The 21,885-nt window shown below is 48.8% G+C and overlaps 1 protein-coding gene across 12 annotated transcripts in view; it reads left to right on the forward strand.

Moving 5' to 3' along the window:
* Positions 1-21,360, forward strand: part of TRAK1 (trafficking kinesin protein 1) — a 115,660-nt gene extending 94,300 nt beyond the window's left edge. For 5 of the 12 annotated variants that reach the window (XM_014790916.2, XM_014790890.2, XM_087430789.1 and 2 more), the window contains 3 exons: positions 5,382-5,726; positions 15,263-15,365; positions 18,398-21,360. In XM_014790916.2, the coding sequence (XP_014646402.1) occupies positions 5,382-5,726; positions 15,263-15,365; positions 18,398-19,196 (1,247 nt within the window). In that variant the 3' untranslated portion in view covers positions 19,197-21,360. The remainder of the gene's footprint in view (positions 1-5,381; positions 5,727-15,262; positions 15,366-18,397) is intronic. The other 7 variants (XM_004419553.3, XM_087430786.1, XM_087430790.1 and 4 more) reach the window with 2 other exon arrangements.
* The last annotated feature ends 525 nt before the right edge of the window (positions 21,361-21,885 follow it).

Below are 21,885 nucleotides of genomic sequence, written 5' to 3' on the forward strand. Positions count from 1 at the left end.
AAAATCTTCCATTTCTGCAATTTTACTTTTTGCCTTTCTTTTCTTTTTTCTCCTTTGCCTCTCAAAGGTCATTGGAATTTATCATCTCTATCTTGTCTGCTTTCTATATTTTACTTTGTGTTTCATTAGATCATCTAAAAATATGTTTTTGGATTCATTTTCCAAGCATATTGCAGGAATAGATTTTTTTAAAAATTTGTTTTGACCAGCTCATCTTTTTTCTTGTAATCTTGTGACTTAGATAGCAGTATTTTTGTGATAAGTGAATAGAATAAGAGGAAATCCCATTAGAGTTGCAAAACAAATTTCACCTATAGTACCCTGCTTACCAGGAAGTTACATCACTACCATTAAGCAGTCATATCTTATCACTATGGCCTGTAATGCATTCTCATGATAGAGATCACTCTGGCTCCATTTTGTAGTTCTCTGACTTCTTAGCTGTTTAAAATAAAACCAATATTTTTTTTTTCTTCCTCCTCTCCCACAATTCTTTTTTGTGTTACTGTGTTTAATTTGATAAGGTGGAGTGCTGACATGGAAGTCTGCCCAACACCGGGTTCAAGACAGTTCTAACTGGGGTGTTGGATAAGTTACTTCACCTTTTCAAGCCCTGTTTCCCTTATTTGTGAAATAGGACTCACGTCTGCCACACAAGGTTGTGGTGAGGAGTAAATGTGATGTGTTCGTATTGTGCCCGGCATCTCATAAGTCCTTAGTAAAACGTAGGCTCCCCAGACTTGCCCCTCTTTCAGCAGCTCAGGTCTAAATGGTGGCCTTACCAGTGTTGAGACCTGGACCAGCATTGTGCTGGGGCTGTGTTCTTACACCATCCTTTTCCACTAAGAAGCTGATAGGATTCCTGTGATCTCCAGTCACCCAGGTAAATGTAGCTGGGGTGAGGCCCCTGGAGAACGTTAGCTGGGATCATAGCAGAGAGCCAATCAGTGTCTTCCATCTATGTCTCCCTTACCTATTTAATTAGTCTTGCTATCTGCTTATGGGTGTCAGCCAAAATAGCTGGGCAAGGTGTTTAAAAATGCCAGCACTCATCTCTTCATCTTACTTTACTCATTTTAGGCAGGTGAAGAACAAACAAAAAAGTTCAAACTAGAAAGAGTTATATTTGCATTAAAAAGATGAGCCAGGCGGTATTGTTTCCCCTGTATTTTGCTCTTCCTTTCTGATTAATCATAACCAGATAGTATTTCCAAATAAACAAGTTAATATGTAATTAGGGAAAACCACACGCTTGTAAGCTGTGCATCATCCAGCAGGTTTAGTTGTAACGTTTAAGCCCCAGGTGCTCCACTGACGTAAATGGATTTGGTTTTCTTCTCCTTTGATGACATGAAAACTTTTTAGTTAGAACAGTGGGGTGTGGAAGGAAGGCAAACAGAAGGAAAGGGGGCAGTGACTGTGATGACGTTTCCACGCTGTCCTTGCCCTGTTGCATAGAATTTCAGCTTGGTGCCAACAAGGAACACGAAGGTTCCTCTTTGTCCCTGCCTGGCCCCAGCCTCATTCTCATGGGAGGTAGCTAACAGTTCAGTGATTCTTCTGCTTAGCGCCTGACAAATAAAGGAAGCCAGGCGGGGAATGAGCTGGGGAAATGGGGGGACAGGAAAGAGGCAACAAAGGCTCTGAATAAGATGCAATTCATATTTAATTTTTAATTTGTACACCGTCTTGTATCAAACGAAGGACTTCAGGCAGCCAGGAGATCAGTAGAATTCCTACGTGGTGGTCCAGGCAGTGGCAGTGGACAGGAAGTGGGGTGTGAGGTGTTCTGCCCAGGTGTTGGGCTCAGCAAACCCTCCTGGGGCTCAGAACCAGTCAGGAGAGGAGACGATCCACGAGCCCCACTGCATGACATAACTCAAATGTCAGGTGTGCAGAGGCTGTCACCAGCATTCCCTTCTGCAGAATAGAAAACACCTGCATGAGGATTAGAAAAGCCATTCAGGAGCGTTATTGACCTGATTTCTGAGACTCACACACGTGAGTCTGCTGGCCGAAAGGCAGTATATGTGGTTAAGGAGGTGGACACTGGAGCCAGCCTGGGTTTGAATCCCAGGTTGGCCGACTGCCAGCTGTGCAACCTCTGGCAAGTTACTTGGCCTCCCTGTGCTCAGTTTCCTCATCTACAAAATGGGGATGACAGGGTTATCATGACAATTAAGTGAAGTAATAAGTGTAGACCTCTTAGAAGAGTGCTGGCACTTAGTAAGTGCTCAGTAAATGTTGGCTGTTCTAATGGGAGTTGGGGAGACCCAAGGCGTGAGCTAAAACTCCAAGCACCGTGCATCTTGCTGCACAATCTATCAGTTGTAACCTCACTAAATTTCCTTGGCTGTGCATTTTCAGGGAATGCAGATAACCCCATGCACTTCTGTAGCCTCTTCAACTCCAAACAGCAAAACTTTTGTAGCCTCATTTCCCTCTCGAGACTGTACATGGGGTGGGGAGAGATAGGGGCAGTCTGTTGAACAGATGGGGGATCAAGGCCCGTGGGGCTCTGGGGGCGCCCAGACTCCCAGCCTCACTGAATTCTTTCCCAGTGCATTGTAATATCTCGAGCCCCCTTCAGAAGGATGAGGAGATTCGGCACTTCCTTGACGTGGTTCTTCACTTTCCAGCGTGTTGACTTTCCCTTTCTTCCCCCTCCAAAAGTAGAGGTGGCGTGGTCATACCGGGGATTTCACATCCTTCCGAGACCCGTCCGTGCAGTCACCAGCTGGAGGTCGTAACGCCTTATTTCAGACTTCCCCCCACTGCAGTTTTGTTGCCAGGAATGTGCCTGTGTGTCAAGTGAAAAAATGAACAGGGAGCACATTACGGATTATGGGGGGGGGGTCTCTGGGGGTGGCATGAGAAATCCTACCAGCAGGAGTGTGTGTGTCTCCTGGCAGGCTCTGGACAGCCACCCAGAAGTTTCACTGCCCACTATCTATACCTCTCGCTTAGCCCGGTTCCTGGCTGGAATGCTGATGTCCTTGCTTGTTTTCAGACCTGTGGATTTTGGGAGCTGGGCAGTGTGAGATTACCGAAAGAACCTGGCCTTTAGCACTGATCCCTGCCTCTGCGTCCACTAATTCAGTGACTGGAAAATGATCTAACTTCAGTGAACCTCTCAGTTCCCTCCTCTGTAAAGTGTAGGTAATACTACTCACCTCATGGGGTGTTTTGAGGAGTCAGCTGATGTGATACATGTAAAATAAGCTGCCATCTAAGCATGCCTCCGTGCAGGGCAGCCTTTTTTTAGAAAATGATGCTGTGGCACCTGGGAATCAGGATCCCATGAACTGGTTTCAGCACGTCTGCAAAGTCCTGGCTGTTTATGCACAGTGTCACTTGCATGTGAGCTCCCTTTGGGGATAGAGTCTATCACTTACTTCCTCCAGATTCTCAAAGGATCTGAGAACTAAGAACCACAGCTCCAGGTGAGGGTTTCTCAATCTCGGCACTGTTGACATTTGGGGCCAGATCATTCTTTGTTGTGAGGGCTGTCCTTGGCATTGTAGAATGCATAGCAGCATCCCTGGCTCTGCCCACTAGATGCCGTTAGCGTTCCCTCTTCCTCCAAAGTTGTGGCAACCAAAAATGTCTCCAGGCATTACGAAATGTCCCGTGGCGGGCAAATTCGTCCCTGGTTGAGAACCACTTCTCTAGATGTATCTTACCACCTAGAGACAGAGCAGGTATGCGATGCCCTCTTTCATTACATACACCTCTTTATTCTTTTCTTCTTTTGCACTTAGAACGTTTTCTATTTATATTCAATAGATTCAGCTTCGGTAGGTTCTAGTGAACTTGTGCACACTTAAACCTGGGACAGGCCTCAAAGTGGGTGTCTAGGAACTCTTCTAAACCTGTATTGGCAGTGTGTACAATTTTTTCTCTTTTAAGTAGATTTGAAATGGCCTATTTACAAAGTCCTTTCAAGACTCCTTGGCTGAGATTGTCCCCTGAGGAGTCACTCCCCTGCGGTGTTTGGAGGTGGTGCAGTTACTGGGCACACCAGCGGGTCGGGAGCGCCTGATGATCGCAGGTCCTCCACATCTCCTTCACATTCCTGACTGCTCCCTGACCCCACCACCTGCCCTCCTGCCTTTCTCTTTGATCTTGACTCCTGAGCTGCTGGCTCCTAGCATCGCTGCTTCCCCTTTCTGCCATTCCCCAGGGCAGCCTGGCAGCCTGGAGGGATTCTTGGCCACCCAACAGCGGACACCCTCTGTAAACCAGTGGTGACTGTCTGGGAGGCCGTTTGTGCAGGAAGGCTCTTGCTTTCCCATGCTTGAGGACCTCTCTCAGAGCCTCTCTCGAGTATGGTATGTTCATATGTGTGGCTAACTTCTGTAGAATGGGGATAGAACGCCCAGCCCACAGGCCGTGCACACGTAATACCAGGGCCACAAGAGGTGTAATAAGTGTTCCAAGGGGAGGAAGGGTTGCTCTGGCCCACAAGTTGGGCAGGATCCCAGCACATGGGACATACTGAAGGTTCTGAGATGCTCCTCAGTAAATGCACTTCTTAACCCAGCTTTCCTAAGCACACTCGGTCTTGGAACGCCTCTCTTTGTGAGCACCTGTGACACCTTGAGGTCCTCAGGGACGCAGGTGGTGTTATTATAGATCTTGCACAATGTCATCTGAGTCCTGGGGTCTGGTGTCACCGAGGAGGTTGGCTCCTCTGCTTCACTCCTCTGTGTGGACTTACTGTGTCCTTCAATCACCCCTCTTTAGCCCGATTTCCTCTCCCCAGACCTGCAGCCTCTCAAGGTTGCTGGCAGAATACAGAAACCTAAGTAAAGGAGGTGACAGTGGTGCCTGCCACTTTTCTCTGTGTGCTACTTGAACTTCTTTTTGCTCCTCTCTCATGTGGGTCCTGGGGTTGGTTTGACGTGGTCCTGTTGTGCCTCTGCTGTGTCTTCCCTGTGCCTAGCAGTGTGTACTTGGCACAGAAGCAGAACACGTGCCCTGCCCCGGCCCCCCTGTGTGCTTGTCTTGCTGATTTTTTCCTCTTCTATTTCTAAAGTGATTCTGTGTTGGATTTGGGGGTTGATGTTGGTTGATTAAAATAGTTTGTCACCAAACATTCTTGGCACACAGTATGGCATTAATTTACTTTTTAAAAAAATTAATTTTTGATTCCTTAGGTTGGTGCCCCTTCTGGGTGTGGTAGGGTATTAGCTCCCGTTGCACAGAAGGAGGGGCGAAGGCCACTCCACCAGTGTCCCTACCGGCGTCCACCTGTGGAGCTCGGGGCTTGCTGGGCTTCACGCTCCACACTTTGAGGGTGGTGAACAGCCGTCAGCTTAGACTTCCATCCTAACCCTCTCTTCTCCCTGTCCCCCCTTCTCTGCGCTTTCTCCTGCAAGGTTCTGCCACCCTTCACCACTGGCAGCAGTTGGCCCAGCCTCACCTCGGGGGCATCCTGGACCCCAGGCCCGGTGTGGTCACCAAGGGCTTCCGGACACTGGACGTTGACCTGGACGAAGTGTACTGCCTTAACGACTTTGAAGAAGACGACACAGGTGACCACATTTCCCTCCCGGGCCTAGCTACCTCCACGCCAATTCAGCACCCAGAGACCTCAGGTGAGAGGTCCCGAGCACGCGTGACTGTCTCAGGCAGCAGAAGTTACCCGAGCCGGCCTCAGGCTTACCCAGAGGAGATGCAGGAGCCGCCAGCGGCCACAGAGGAGGAGGAGGAGGAGGGGTCTGGTGAGGGCACTGCGATAAGTCCTGTAAACCTGGCACCTTTACCGGAGGCAGAGCTCTGGGCCATTCTCACCTCTGTTCCGAGCACCATCCGTAGTGGCTCTCTGTCTGTAGCTTCCGCTCGTCTGTGTGGGTGACGATTAAAGCATTCCCATTGTGCTGTTCTGTTTTTTAGCACGGAGTCTGAGCCTCCTTTTTGTAACAGATGGGTGCAGCTCCCTGCCCATCTTGGAGGTGCATGGCCCAGCGGGGATTTCGAAGCGGGAGCAGGAAAGGCTGCTAAAAAGAAGTGGATTATTGCCCCCTGCCCCGCCAGGACATTGGCTCCCCTCTTCCTGTTACGGGTCTCTCCCCACGTCTAAGGGGCAGATTCTCGAGTCCCCTGGGGATTTCCAAACTGAGCTGAGCTGAGCTGAGTCGGGCAGTTTTAGGGGACATTATGAGTGCTGGATCGTTCAGAAGGTGAATGAGAGAATCTGTTACCTACACACTGTATTAAAATAGGAAGAAGCCCAGAAAGTGTTCAGAATTTCAGACAACACTTGATAGATCAGCCTTTTCACTTTTCTCACTTGAATGAAGCTATATATATTTTCTTTCCAGCTTACGCATGTGTTCAAAGTGGATTTTTAAAAAGTATTTTAGCAATACTCCTTAATCAAACAAACCCTAAGAGACTGTCAGTACGCTCTTCCAGAGACAGGAGTCTCCATGAATGTGAAGAAGAGCTCAGTCTCTTCCCCCCGAACCTCCCCTCAACAAGCATTAAAGACATGACTACAAGTTCGCAGAACTACCCACATCCTAGGCGCCACTGGGATGGAAAGCTTTGTGCTCAGGGCCCTGGGATCATGGGGTCACGTGGTTGCACTTTGCCCCAGACTTCCTGGACCTCCTGGCTTCCTGTGCTGAGAAGACAAGGAAGCTCTTATGGGATGAGGGGAGAGACCCAGAAAAAGATGAATTAACCCAATATTGTCATCCTCATGACATTCCCTAGTCACCAGGTTTAAGAAGAAGACATTCATGTTTGTGGTTCATAATTCTCATCTGTGGAGGCCACAACAGTGCCCATAAAATACAAGGCAGCAGAGAGCTGAGGTTTGTGGTGGCGTCTCCCGTCCCCTGGCGAAGTTCAGGGGCCTGTGGCCAAGGGACTTCATTTGGGACCAACTTTCCCTTTTTCTTCGATGTAAACTTTAGAAGTATCATTGAGTAAAAAGGATTTTTTAAGCATGTAGGTTTACTTATGGTTTAACTCTTTTTTTTAAACAATTAAGTTACCAGATGAAGCTTGCAATGGAATGAAAATGTTTGTTATTTAGTATCTTCACACTTAAGAAAGGGACACCAGCTGCGGTATCGTTACCTCCCTTTGTTATCAGCACCAGTGACCATCTGGAATGCAGACAGTGGGACAGGAAGCACAAAGCCTGCTGAGTTTTGTGGCTGGAGAGGTTGGCATCCTGTCAAGTGTGAGGACCCTCCCTGTGGTCTTACAGGTAGAATAGAAGGAGAATCCTGTGACTTGAAAGAAGCACCATTAGGTGCATCTTTGAGAAGTTGTACAAAGCTTATCAAGTCAGCTAAGAACTTGTCTCGGAGGACAGAGGAAGAGGGGACCAATTATGAGGACCTAAGTCCTGACCACTTTCCTTACCATAAACAAAGACATATTTATTGCTTCTTCCCTCCTTACTCAAGCCTGCAGCACATTCATCCCAGCAACTTTATTTGAGGAGAGGCACACAGATTTGCAGTTGGAAACTGTAGAGGGGTCAGGTTGGAAGTGTGTGATCAAAAAGAATTATATAGATTCCTGGGGATAATTTAGTAAAGGTCTGATCATTTAGACAAGAGTTCTCTTCAGCTTGTTTTCTGGGTAAGACTTATTAAAAGCTCAATGCAGAGGTGAAAGGCGCAAACAATGATTTGGTCTTTTTTCTCTATTGGGAATGACAGGACCATTTTGAACTCTTGGAACATAAGAAGCATATCACTCTAAATAAGTCCATCCCAGATGCCCCAGGTGGCACCATGTACACAGTCGGAGTCACAGGCAGACAGATAAGCCTCAGCAGGAAGGCCTGGGGCATCTCTATCATGGGATTTGAATCTGGGCTGGTCTGGTCCCTGCCTTGGTCCACCCTCAATGATTAGGCTTTTCTGTTGCCAAACAGCACAATCCCAGCTGCCATCTGCCTGGGAAGACTTAATAGGGAGAAACTTGGATGACAGAAGGTGATTAACTTTTTTTCTTGCAAGTGGACTGATGGGAGGAAATTGGGAAGACTTGTATATTAGACACTTTTGTCTAGACCCTGCTATCTCATGGAGAAAAAGTTTTGGTTACTGAAAAAAATTTATTAATATATTTTAATGTATTATTGTATCATCATTTGCTGATTTTTATAGTCCTGTCTTAAAAAGGATGATTCCATGTTATTTTATTGTAAATAATTTAGATGATTAAAACGGATTGTTTACAACAATTTTTAGATTATAGTTTTACTTTATTTCAGTGACATTTTATGTTTTAATTCATATAGAAAGCATACTTTATCAGAAATAGTCATTATCTTGTACTGTCGGTGTTCTGAATTTTAGGTATTTATGTGTAGGGAAGAGCCTGCGTGTGGTAAGGGATTGAGATCGAGCTTTAAGTCACACAGTTAAGTTGGTAGGTGGTTAGTTGGATGGACAGTTCAGTTGAATTATTTTGGATGCCTTGGTCCCTAAAGAGGAGGAAGAGGTGGGCTTAACACAACACAGAGAGAAGAAATCGAAGGTCCGTTTTAATCTCATACACCTGGAGACCATTTCAAGTGGGGGAAATATTCTAGAACAGGCTCAGGCTGCCATGCTTTGTGTAGACGGCAGTGGCCCTGCTGTGGGGCTGTGTCATCTTTGGGGCTGAGATCCTCAAGTAAGTGTGGAGGGAAAAACCACAGTTGGTCAAAACAGCCCTTGAAATTCCCCTGAAGCTGCAGCCCCAGGGCCCCCACAGGCAAAGCCAAGAATTCGCTTCTTTTGTAGCTTCCTTATTTGATACATAGGTCTAGGTTCTGTTTAGCAGCAGTGGCTGAGCAAGGAAAGGGAAGGGAACAGCTCGGAAGGAAAGGAGCCAGACGGAAAGTTTCGGGAGCCAAGTATTACTCCAGCTTCGGCTCGAGGGTTTGAGCAAAGCCACACCAGCCCGCATCCTGTTGCACTTTCTATCCCATCACAGAAGCAGGACCCAGATGGCTTGTGTGGAAACGTTGGCCGTGGGGGCCTGATGGATCTGGAAGTAAAGTTCTGGTACATTCGATTCACAGACTCTCAGGTTCAGGAAAGTTCCTTCTTGTCTCCACGGAGAGTTGACGACGAGTTCCCACTCTGATGGGAAGACTTTTCAATTCAGCCCTAGTTCTGTCGCAGTTACAGGAGTTGGTTGTATGGACAGAGCAGACGGTCTGCTCGCACCCGCTTGGATTATGAGATGCTAACGCAGTCTTTGTGCTCTTGCATCAGAATGCGTATTAAACTGGAGCAAAATGGGCCAGCTGCAGCCCGGAAGTGGAAAAATGAATGAAGAAGGAGATAATTGACTCCTCAGAAACAGAGTCGAGTCAACTCTGCTTAAAATTTCCCAAATGAAGCCCACTTGTGGGAGCACTTTCTTTATGGCAACCTCACCTCTGAAAACCATAGGAGAGCCCTCCTGTGCTCCTAGGGTCGCCCAGGTGGACTGCTGAGGAGTAGGTGTCCTCAACGTGGAGAGGCCCTTGAGGGAGCACAGGGTGGGTGCTGAGGTTTGGGTGAGGTGTCCAGCTGCACCGCCTAGTGACGCACAGGAGAAGTGCGCTCGTGAACTGGCTTCAAGAGGACTTGTGGGGAGAGGTCCTGATGCAGCTTAGCCTGGCTGGATCCTGGCGCCTGTCAGTGTCCACCACAGAAGGAAGGACAGGAGGACAGAGGCCGTGGGGTCCAGCTTTGTTGGCTTTTGTTGCATTTGTCCTGTTGACATTTTAACAGTATTCTAAAAAATCCCTTTTTCTCCAGAGGATCTCCCCGGTGCCACTTGAGGGAATTTCTGGCCCTCTCTGCGTGATGCTGTGAGATTGTTCATCTGTTAAATTGTGTACTTTTTAGATGAAACAGAGAGTAGACAGCTTGGTGTAGTGGGAAGAGTAGACTTATACATTTTTTTAATTTTGCAGGAACCAAAATAAGTTGTATAGAAAGATCTATACCTGTAGAAAAAGATCTTGTGATGTGGTTCAAAATCTCAGGGCTAGAAACCCTGCCTACAGGCCGATGTCTGCACTGAGGGCTCGGGGTTCCTGTAGAGCTGCAGGGCCTGATGAGGATTGTTGAAGAAATGCTTAAGAAGCAGAGAAAAAGAGTTACCAGGCCCATGTTAAGCCTGGAACTAAGGACTTTAAAAATGTCATCTTGTAACACTGTGTAGTTTAAAATAACTTTTATCATATTTTTTTTTAAAAAAAGAAGAAAGCTGTGCCACTGTATCTGAAACAGGTCTTGATTCCCCAACCCCTAGAGAGGAACTCTTGTTAAAGCCACATTAGTCCCAAACAGTATTGAATGATGAAGTGCGGGGCAAAGTTTCACGGAGGTTTCTTTTCCCATGTGAGCTTATCATAGAACTTTTTTTTCTGAAAAATTCATGGACAGGGTTATATAAAGAAGTGACAGAAAAAGTCTTTAAAGCATTTTTCTATCCCCTGATATTTTAGTCTTTTAGGAAGAATTCTAAAGAATTGCTGTTTGCCTCTTTTTGCTTTTTTTTGTGGGCATGTAGCTGACAGGCAAAAATATGCCGCCTTCCCCACCCCCACCCCCACTCCCACCCCCACAATGGTTAGTCCTTGAGCAAAAGGCAACAAAGTCCTTAGAAGCTGATAAAGAGGTAAAAAGAGGATACTGATGTTCTCAGGGCTTGTTCAAACCATGCCTTTAAGCTGGATGGACAATGGCTTTTATTTTCAATAGGTTTGTTTTTGCTTGGATAGAAAAGGCTGGCCCGTGGGTGCCACTGCTGATGTGGTGGCAGCTACTGGAATTAAAGGGGGGGGAGTGTGTGTGTGTGTGTGTGTGTGTTGATTAATGAGTTTATAGAAGTTGCAAAGCAGAGCTTAATCGTGTGACAGCGGCTTCACATGTTTGAGTTAAGGAAAGGAGAAAAGGCCAGGGGCATTTTGTTTATTTAACACAAACTGGCTACTTCCCATGAAGACTGGGGAAAAGAATATGGACGGAGGCTATCAGTGCATCGCAGAGAATCCCTTTTTCCAAGGTTTTGGGATGCATTTGTCATTTTTTAATGTATATTTTGAGAAGTTACTTATGTGAGCAAAAATAATAGCTCTGGTGTGCGGCACAGCCAGCATTTCTCTGTCCTCGGAGGTCCCCTGTCAAGCAGCCTTTACGTATGTACATCACAATTCCCCATAGAAGCCAGTGGGGGCAGCTGCTCTCTGACCTCTGTGTGGGCTCACGTGAGGGTTCTTTAAGGACTGGGTGCTACAATGCCTTTAGAGAGGAAAGTTTCTGTTCTCCCAGCACGTTTCCAGCCTACTCTTCCCTGTGGGTGGGGGAAGGAAAGCACCATTGGATTGACTGAAATGCATGAGCTGGTGTGTACACATCATATGGACGGCCAGACTAGCAGAGTCACAGCCGTCCTTCAGGTCCCCACCAGAGCATCCCGGCCTTGTCTCTGCTCCTCTCCTCTTCTCACCATTGGAGCAGTGGGCTGTGGGAAGAGAAAGGGGCCCATCTTCCCTGGAGGCTCTAGCGTTCCACCGAGCAGTAGTCACCCTGGTCTTCATAGCACACTTGCAGATAATCCCCAGCTCAGTCTGCAGAGGCATCCAGGGAGGAAGCCCCAACTCACTGGAGACTGGGGGCTGTGCCAGGGCACCCCCATGACTGCAGCAGCAAGATCCCAAGCACCCAGTTTTCCAGTCACGGGCCCCCAGAGGAGCACAGCCAGTCAGAGCCATTTACCAGGTGCCCCTGCTGCCGACAGAAAGCACATCAGGGTCAGATCAGGGAGCAGCTGAGCCGGGTGACTCCCGCCCTGATAAAGTCCTCGGAGCCCCCACCTGCAGCTAGCTGAAGGGTGTGTGCTGGCATGCTGTGTGTTCTCAGAACAAAAAATCTGCACACTAGCCACCGGTATGTAGTTCATCAACGAAGAAGATCTTGAATAATCGAGGATTAATTCATTTAAAGATTATGTTTGCTAGATTAGGATTTTGTACCAGTGTCAGACCCTGGGGGAGGAGGAACACATATAAATAATAAAGGAGAGGCTGGCCCGGTGGTGCAAGTGGTTAAGTGCGCACTCCGCTGCGGCGGCCCAAGGTTCGCTGGTTTGGATCCTGGATGCGCACCGACGCACCACTTGGCAAGCCATGCTGTGGTGGCGTCCCATATAAAGTGGAGGAAGATGGGCATGGATGTTAGCCCAGGGCCAGTCTTCCTCAGCAAAAAAAGAGGAGGATTGGCAGATATTAGCTCAGGGCTGATCTTCCTCACAATAAATAAATAAATAAATGAAGGAAGGAAGAAAGGATTAGGGTGGTTTTTTTTTTTGGAAATGCAAGTTCATTCTTAAATAAAATATGTGATGAAAGCACTTGTCAGTGTTAATACCTGTTTGCTCTCTCCTCACAACACTGTGAGGCCCTCCAGTCAGACTGAGAAAAAGAATAAGGATTTAGGGGCCGGCCTCATGGCTTAGCGATTAAGTGCGCGCGCTCTGCTACTGGCGGCCCGGGTTCGGATCCCGGGCGTGCACTGCCGCACTGCTTCTCCGGCCCTGCTGAGGCGGCGTCCCACATACAGCAACTAGAAGGATGTGCAACTATGACATACAACTATCTACTGGGGCTTTGGGGAGAAAAAGGGAAAAAAAGGAGGAGGATTGGCAATAGATGTTAGCTCAGGGCTGGTCTTCCTCAGCAAAAAGAGGAGGATTGGCATGGATGTTAGCTCAAGGCTGATCTTCCTCACACACACACACACACACACACACACAAAAGAATAAGGATTTAAGCAGGAGGTCAGAGCAGTAAAGCCAGGAAACCCAGTTGTTGGAGGCCCCGAGCGAGCAGCAGGAGGGGAACACACAGCACCTGGGCAGGGCATCAGCATGTGGTAGGGACAGGGGACTTCAGTAGTGAGCCCTCACCCTGAGCCCCCTACTTTTGCCCAGGAGAACGTGTCGTGTGCCTCTTTCTTTGAGAAATTGGTCTCTCCTACAGGCAGGGCTCTAGGAATCAGCCCTTAGCTGCACTGTGGCCACTCACTGTCTCTGTATTGTGTCCCAAGGAGGGGTGGTGCTGCGGCGGCCCGGCAGGCGGTGGTGACATGCGGAGAGCTGGCTGGTCCAGGCGTCCCAGTGGTATTTCGGAGGGGCCAAACCTCTGGCTTTGGCACTTTTGACACTTGTTGATCTTCCTTGGTCTTTTAAAAGCTATCCATTGCTTCTGGGGAATGATGACTTCTGAATTTTAGCAGCCTTTTCCTGTCCCCAAAACCCATTTGCATAAGATGGGTTTTGCTTCTGCTGATGCAACTGTGTCTCCACAATGTCCATCTTACACTACCTGTTGCAATCGAAGATCCAGTATGGAATGGGGTGGAGGAGGAAGTGAACATTTGTGACCTTTTGATTTGAGATTCTGGCCATGTGTTGAAATGGGGTACGCTTCTGATTTTAAATCCAGTCTTGCTTTTGTTTGATTTTTTCAAATATCTCTCTTTCAACTGTTTTGTCTTAATTCTGTTTCCTGCACTTTTGTTTCCTCCCTTCCAAATAACCCCTCACGCCTGTTATTTGGGATGCTTTTCTCAGGCGTTTTGTTGCTTTTGTTTCTAGACTTCATTGCGGTCAGAGAATCGTGATTGTTTGGTTGCCTTTTCTTCAGAGCTTATTCTTTCTTTGTTTTGTTTGCAGCAATTTCTCAGTTACCTGAGTTCCTAAACCATTACATTGATTGGTTGAGAAACAAAGATTCATAAAGGCTATTTTTATGTGTGTTCCCCCACCACCACTTTGCCTGGAGCTCCCGTGGCTGAGAGCTTGCTCTTGTGGCCGTGGTGCTGGCTGCCACGCCAGTGGCCGTGGGAGCTTCCTGGACATGGAGAGATGGGTCAGACCATCATAATGGGCAAACCAGGCTAGCTTTGTTCCTCTGGTCACCACCACCATTTTTGTGCTCTGGCTTTGTCCTGCCTGCCTTCAATTTGTGTGTTGCCAACATTTTTTTGTTTCATCTGGTTTCTGGGTTTTATTTTTTTAAAGACACAGTCACCTGTGAGTGGATCCGTAGGTTTGGGGCACCAATCTCTTCTGTTTTGTTTTCTTTTTTTGTCAAATCCAAGAGAAAACTTGCCATAAAGAGCTAGAATATTCTACTTCACAACCTTTTGAATCTTCAGAGTGCTCATGGCCTCTGACATCCTAATAAGATTTCTCCCAGGAGGTCTCTGGGGGCTGAGCTGCTGCAGGGGCGCCAGGGTGGGGGGGTGGGAGCATTATCCCAATGCTTCGTTGTGCATGCTATTTGAAGCAGCATCTTTTTTTTTCTTTTTCTTTTTTTTTACGTTTGAGTTATGAATGAGGATGACCTCTACAATCATGATGTCTCCCGTAGACTCTATTGCCTATTACTTATCACTCACCAGCTCTCTGATGCATGCTCCTAATGCTTCTCTGATTTATTTTGCTCCAGATCATAGTCTTCAGCTGCCTTAACAACAACTCTTCAGAGCTTTAAAAGGAAATAAATAGAGGACAGCTTGTTGCTGTCTCGTTTTCATTAGAAATCAGACATCCTAGAGATGGCAAGAAAGCAGCCCGGAGGGACTGGTGCTGCTCACAATGCTGTGTGTCAGACCAGACCTGATCCCAGAGCTTCAGCCGCAGACGGCCCGGGCTCTGGGACTCTTGCCACGTTGTTGCTGAGGCAGCTGAGGTCCCCTCTTCCACCCTGCCAACCACAGACAGACAGTAGTGGAGCCAGCTTCCCCAAGCCCCTTTCTGTGTAAACACAAGAGGGAGCCCCATGAGCCTTGCCCTGTTTCCAGGTAGCAAGCGCCTCCCCTTGCCCCGCACCTCTCCTCTCCCTTTGGCAGAGTTTGGCACCTGTTTGCCGTGAAAAGAAGCATAAAGCAACAAAAGAAGGAAGCCGATTCTGACCTCTGAGAAGGGAAACCAAATTTACCCCCAAGGGCCCATTAGGCCTCAAACTGGATCCACTACTGGCCAAAGAACACTGATGGGGAACCCTGTCTGGATTGGGTTGGAAGCTGGAATTCGATGCTCTGCACACCAGTGCTCAAAGGTGTGGTTGTTTTTGAGGGACCACCTTCAATCCAGAACATTTGCGTTTCACCTTCCTCGCCCAGATCCAGCTGACAAGGTAGCTCCTCGCTTCTTGCATCTGTTGAGGGCCCGGCTGGGTTTGCACTTTTCTCCTGGGTTTACTTGGATGCAAGGAATATGTTTTGTTCCCCTGATCTAGCACACCACCCTGGGAAGTGCATGTCACAGACCAACTCCACCTTCACCTTCACCACCTGTCGCATCCTGCATCCTTCAGACGAGCTCACGCGGGTTACGCCAAGGTAAGGGGCCCCGGCCCCGGTGTGGGCAGGGTGGGGTGAGGCTGGGGCAGTCCCTGCAGGACATACTGTCGAGGAAGGCAGAAGTGGAGAGGCTCATGCAAAACCAACTCCAGCCATCTGAAGCATCTCATAAGCCCTTGTAGTCGCCTGTTCTGGGTCCCATCTTTCCCTTGAATCGAGGCCCTTATTGATTCGGATCCAGCACAGATAGAGAGATCTGGAACCATTTTGAATTGCCCTTTGAGTTGGCCATGGAAGATTCTTAGGCCCCTCCTTAACCAACTGAAGCTGACACTACCACAGGCCCTAAGGCCAAGTCTGTTGGCTTTTTCCCCTGAAGTTTGCCAGTAGAGCATGGAGTTCTTTCACAGAATGGAGTCACTGAGTCCTGTGGAAGCCCTTGTGCCTCTGGAATAGACTGCAGGAATGCGCACCACAGCCACACTATAATGACTGAAATGATAAAACTTGAAGACCGAACCACATTCCCAGCGTGGTCTGTTTCCCTCTGGTGCCTCCAAGAAGTGATAGAGGTTGGCACCATCTGGCAAGAGGACTTGTATGGCATGAGGTGGTCTGCTTATCTTGATTTCAGGGCTCCCACAGCTTCCAGTGAAAGGGAAATGGTCTCCACCAATGTGGTGGAGTGACCCCCCTCAGCCATTTTCTGTATGGTGCCAGATGCCGGGGTAAATGGAAGGTAAAGCAGGAAGGGAGGGAGGTGAGCTGGGCCAGCTCGGAGGGAGCGGCCGCCCCAAGGAGCGCCTTAAACTCTGAATAACTCTCCGCAGGTCATGTGAGGAGGACGTCGAAGCAGCCCTATGCCCTGTTGAGCTGAGAGGAGATGTAGGGCAGAGAGTGAGCCCACAGGCGAGGCAGGGGGTGAGCACACGGCCAGCAGTGCCTGCCCTGGCAGGGCCACGTGGAAGTAGCTGTGTGTGCACGCGTGGCCGCCACTAACCCGGGACTCAGGCGTGGATGTGCCTCTGTGGTTGTGCCTGGCTAACGTGGCCTTGACAGTGGATACCCCTAACCTGTCTAAACACCCCAGTCAAGCAGCCAAGTGCCAGCACTAATACAAGCCTAACCAAAGTTCTCACCTGAAGGGGATCTCTAAATTTTAGCTTGTCTTCTCCGTCTCCCTTTCTGCCTCTGGAGAACCCGGCTTCCCCATCACATGGCTTTATGTTTGGAAGAGAGTATGTTGAAAACCATGGGACAGAGCTTCTCCCAGGGAGAGCCTGGCGTCCTGGCGCTCTTCTGACTGTAGCCGTAGGACTTGAAACTACATACCTATCTTCATCTGTAGGGCCTTCTCAGGGACACGAAAAGCCTGGGCAGTCAGTAGCAGGAGAAGGCTTTTTGCCCAAGTTTGAAAGAATGACAGCTTGAAACAAAATTGAAAATCTCCCTAGAAATGGCCCTATAAGTGAGATTTTAAGTCCAGGAAGTTTTGGCCTTCTATTGCTTGTAGATCAGCGTTTTGTAGAATTCCACCTGTGCCTTTCGAAGAACCCACCTTTTAACCTTAGGAATCTGCTGTGGTTTCTAATCTTGTGTTTCTCTGAGTGCTCCCGCCCCACCAGCATCCTCACTCCTGAGCTTGTGTGAGATGGGCCTGTTCTGTGTTCCTCACCCTGTGCTGACCAGCCAGCGGCGAGGTCATCTGAGTGTGCAGCCAGATGCTGCCTAAGCTTGTATTTGCTTTTGAACTGTCCCTCCCGCAGAAGGGGGCCCCTTCTCTGGTCATTCTAGAGACCTGCTCCAGAGCCCGGTCCCCCAGTTGGTACTTTGCCCGAGGTATCTGGCCTTCCCGCTGCCAGGCCGGGGAGGGCGCCCTGTCCCCTAGGTCCTGGGGACCACCCAGTTGGCCTGCTCCAAGGGGCACCTGCAGCCCCAGCCATGTCTTTGGGCGACACTGGGGCGGGTCTCATAGGACTGTTAGGAGAGAGGTGTGGCTTTGCCCCCTCGTGGCTCGTCCAGCAACAACAGGGTTTCTGTGCCTATGTGGCCTCACCCCATCCCTGCAGCAGCTGTTAAAAGAGGCTTTCCTGTTTTTTTAATCAGACAGCAATGCCTTTCTCCCTGCTGCCCCTCTGTTATACTTTTCTGCCCTAACTCCCTTCACTGCTGGATCCAGTTTCTGGAACATAGTGGGTCCTCCCTCAGCATTACATGAGAGGACAAAGGAATCTTTCTGCTTTCCTTTAGTAACACAGGGTTCACACACCCACTGGGCCTTTTTCTAGGTAGCTCCACAGATGTAGATCTGCTAATACATGACATGGCTTCCTCTGACCCCATAACACCACTCATAAAAATGGATTTAGACAACCACGGGAAGAGGACTAAGGGGCAGCACGGTGCAGAGGAAGGAGTGCTGTACTGTGAGTCAGGAGGCCGGGATCTGCCTCTTATGTGAGGTACACCTTCAGCCTCAGTCTCCCCATCACCCACAGTCCCTCCACCTGGGCTTGTCCTGCCTGCTCTGGCCATTCCTGGGGAAAATTCTCATATCCCGTAGTCCTGGTTAACGTCGTGCCTCAGGGAAGTTCGCATTAGGAAGGAACGCTGGAATTGGAGTGAATATGGTAGGGAAAGAAAGCCTTCTGCCGAGGGGCTTCCTCCCCTCTCCTCTGACGGTGACCCTTGGGGCCACTCAGACTTGGGTTCGAATCCAGGGTCTTCTACTTAATGGCTGGGTGTGACATCGAGTAAGCCGCCTAACCTCTGAGCTTCGGTTTCCTCACCTGCAAAGGGAACAGTTATACCCGCCCTCTAGGGCTGAGCAAAGGGAATTGTGTCCAGGTTCCTGTTACCTTAAACCATGCCCCCACTTTAGGAAATCCAGGGCCTCCACGGGTGAGAGGGAGGAGCAGACATGGAAAGAGGCATCTGGGGGCCTGGGCTGGGAGAGTCCTCTCATCGTGTCCCAGGCCTGCCCTGTGTCCCTGCAGGAGACTGGCCACTGACCCTTTTCGTGGTACTTGTGGACATTTTCTGATGAGTGACCTGTTCTCTTTTCCTATCAGCCTTAACTCGGCCCCGACTCCAGCTTGTGGCAGCGCCAGCCACTTGAAGTCCACGCCGGTGGCCACACCATGCACTCCACGGAGACTGAGCCTGGCCGAATCCTTCACTAACATCCGGGAGTCCACCACCACCATGAGCACGTCCCTGGGGCTGGTGTGGCTGCTGAAGGAGCGGGGCATTTCCGCGGCTGTGTATGACCCCCAGAGCTGGGACAGGGCTGGCCGGGGCTCCCTCCTGCACTCCTACACCCCCAGGATGGCTGTGATCCCCTCCACTCCACCCAACTCGCCTATGCAGACGCCCACGTCTTCCCCGCCCTCCTTCGAGTTCAAGTGCACGAGCCCCCCCTACGACAACTTCCTGGCTTCCAAGCCAGCCAGCTCCATCCTGAGGGAGGTGAGGGAGAAGAAGAATGTCCGGAGCAGTGAGAGCCAGACAGACGTGTCTGTCTCCAACCTCAACCTCGTGGACAAAGTCAGGAGGTTTGGTGTGGCCAAAGTGGTGAACTCAGGGCGAGCCCACGTCCCCACCTTGACTGAGGAGCAGGGACCTCTCCTCTGTGGGCCCCCAGGCCCAGCGCAGGCCCTCGTCCCTGGAGGCCTGGTCCCTGAGGGCCTGCCCCTTGGATGCCCCACTGTCACCAGTGCCATCGGCGGGCTGCAGCTCAACAGTGGCATCCGACGGAATCGCAGCTTCCCCACCATGGTGGGGTCCAGCATGCAGATGAAAGCCCCTGTGACTCTCACCTCAGGCATCTTGATGGGTGCTAAGCTCCCCAAACAAACTAGCTTACGGTGAGGGTGGGAGGGGGGCCCTTCCCCTAGAGGAGACCAATCTTGCTCCCGCCTCCCCATCTTCCCCGCTGCACTGCGCGCTCTCCCTCTTCCTCCCTCTGTCCATCCCCTCCTGAGTTAGACAAATCAACCTGGTGCCTAACGGGGGAAGAGGGGAGACTCTGTAAAATGTGTACATAGGACCCGGAGACCTGGTATCCACCCTGCCCTTTCTTTGGCCCCAGCACTGTCATCGCTCCCATGAGGACTTTACCTGTGCTGGCCTGGGGGCAGGGGCCGACGGTGTCCTTTTCTCTTTCTTTCCTTGGAGAAGCACTGAAACTCCCAAGTGTGTTCTTATCCCGTGGATACAGAACCAGTGAATTCATGGCTGGCTGCCCGTGCTGCACATCATGAGCTGTCACGCAGCACGGAGCACGACGCCTCTGCCGCCCGGTATCCTTGGGCACCTCTCCCCGCCAGCCCTGTAAGAGCGTCAGGAGCCTCTGGCTGCAGCCACACGCAGCTGATGTAGCTTTCAGGATTGGAGAGCTGTTCTTTCTTCTATGGGTGGCCCAAGAAGACTACTTTCACTACTCTGAGTACTTTCACTACTCTGCCTCAATGGATGGTCGCTTCACAGTAGTGTGACTTTCTTCTCATGCCTTCAACCTGAAGTCATCCTTCGATGTTTTGCCCGATGTCTGACCCGAAAGAGAATGTATTTACACTCCGCTGCACGGTGCAGCAGCCCCTGTTTGTTCTGTGTGATTTGTGTTATTTTTCCATTATTTGTATGCAGGGAAGTAACGGTACTAGATAGGAAGTCACAGTGTATGTTCTCTCTGTGGTTCTAAGACACCGAAATACAAGTTTCAAACACACCAAGACACTAATGAGATAGCAGCTTATTTCTGAGACCTAGTGTCACAACCAAATTGATCAAGACCAGACCCAAGTCAATTTTAACAATAGGAGTAAAAGGAAAGAGGATAGGGGAGAAGGTGATGAGTGAAATTTGTCAACCGTAGAAGTAAAAAGAACCACAACCAAACATAATACCAAACTGGTTCATGGGAGAAACGAAGCTTTGGCATCCTGCTGGTGCCAGTCCTTCCTCGGAAGCCCGAGACTGGTCTGTGTGCTTTCACACACGTGGTCTTTTGTTGCAGCCATTCGATGCCCACACATTTTGCCCTCTTGTTTCAGAACAGAGTAGTCACAAGATATGTTCTTCCCCCCAAAGCCCTTTGTCTCCTTGTGCCAACTTCTTGTCTTAGGAACAGATAGGGGTGCTCGTGAGAACCGTGAATGAACAAGGGAGCCTGGTCCTGTTGCCGTCGCCAGCTCAGTTTTGAACCTTTATTTATTATTTGTGTGCCGTATTTTAAACAAACATCCTCTCTCCTTTAGTTCCAGTCACAGTGTGTCTGTGGCATTCCAATCTAAGCAGCTAATTTATTTATTCTAATCTGAGGACTGCACTGTACGTCGTGGTGTTCTGTGGCCATTTGTTCCAGACATTTATGGAAGGATAACATCACATGCAAATGAAATTATCATTTTGCATCCCCCTTACCCGCCCCCCCCCCCTTGGCAAAAGATGTGACCTTCAGTTGAGTGAGTGTGATTTCACGTCCATCATGAGATAGTCCCCAGGAGCAAGCTTGAGTCCCATAATTTCAAACTATTTATTCTCTGAGCACGAGAGTGTTGGTTAATTATGTTTTCAGCTCTCCTTGCTGTTGTATGTGTGCCCTCACTGCAAGGAAGTTATATCTTTTTATTTGAATGTATTTTAAAGCAGTAGGTAGAATAACAAAGGAATATGAAAACCATGGACTGAATGGACCACTTTATATATTCAGAGAGAGGAGCCACCCACCATCACAAAGGAAATACCAGTGTAAAAAACGACAATTCGGAGGTTGCAGTATTTAGTATAGTAAATAAATAAATGATCAACATTGTGCAACCACTACCAAAAAGTGTGTTGTAATGCATCAAACATCAATAAAATTTTATTCGCTAACGAATATCAATAAAATAAGTTCAAATGATGGAAACCACACTGTTATTCTGATTTGTATTTTATTTTTATCTTTTCATCCAGGAGATAATCACTTTATGTAAGACTTGAAAGGTATTCAGCTTTTGTGGGAAATTAAATGAAAGACATATACTTTGTATACTGTTATATCCCTCCTTTCTTTTAACATAATACGATACCTTAGACAACTTGCCAGTTGGAACCTGAAGATCTTCCTCACTTTTCAGGGCTGTGTACTATTCTACCATGTGCACACACCCACTGTGAAGACATACATACCCTTATGGACTAGTCCCTTACAGTGGGGCATTGAGTTAATTCTAGCACATGTGAGCACATCTCTGAGGTAAATTCCTAGAGAGGTGTTGCCAAATTACCCCCCATAGAGTTGTATTAAGAGACTTTTAAAAACCAAGGACAGTGGAGGGTCACCAGATGGAAAATCGTGAGAACAAAAGGATAAAATAAAACTTATTCTACCACCTCAATATTTGCAAGCAGTGGAATTATGCAAGCAAACACAGTAGTGGGTGATGGCAGCATGGATTTTAAGTCAGGTGCTACTATTCTGTAGTGGTATGACCTCGGGCAAGTCACTTATCCTCTTTGGAGCCTCCCTTTGTTTAAGCTGTAAAGTGAGAAGAGTAATACACCTTAAGGTTAG

This window comes from Ceratotherium simum, chromosome 5 (genome assembly GCF_057802395.1).
Source record: "Ceratotherium simum simum isolate JZ-2026a chromosome 5, ASM5780239v1, whole genome shotgun sequence".
In the NCBI taxonomy this organism is placed as follows: domain Eukaryota; kingdom Metazoa; phylum Chordata; class Mammalia; order Perissodactyla; family Rhinocerotidae; genus Ceratotherium; species Ceratotherium simum.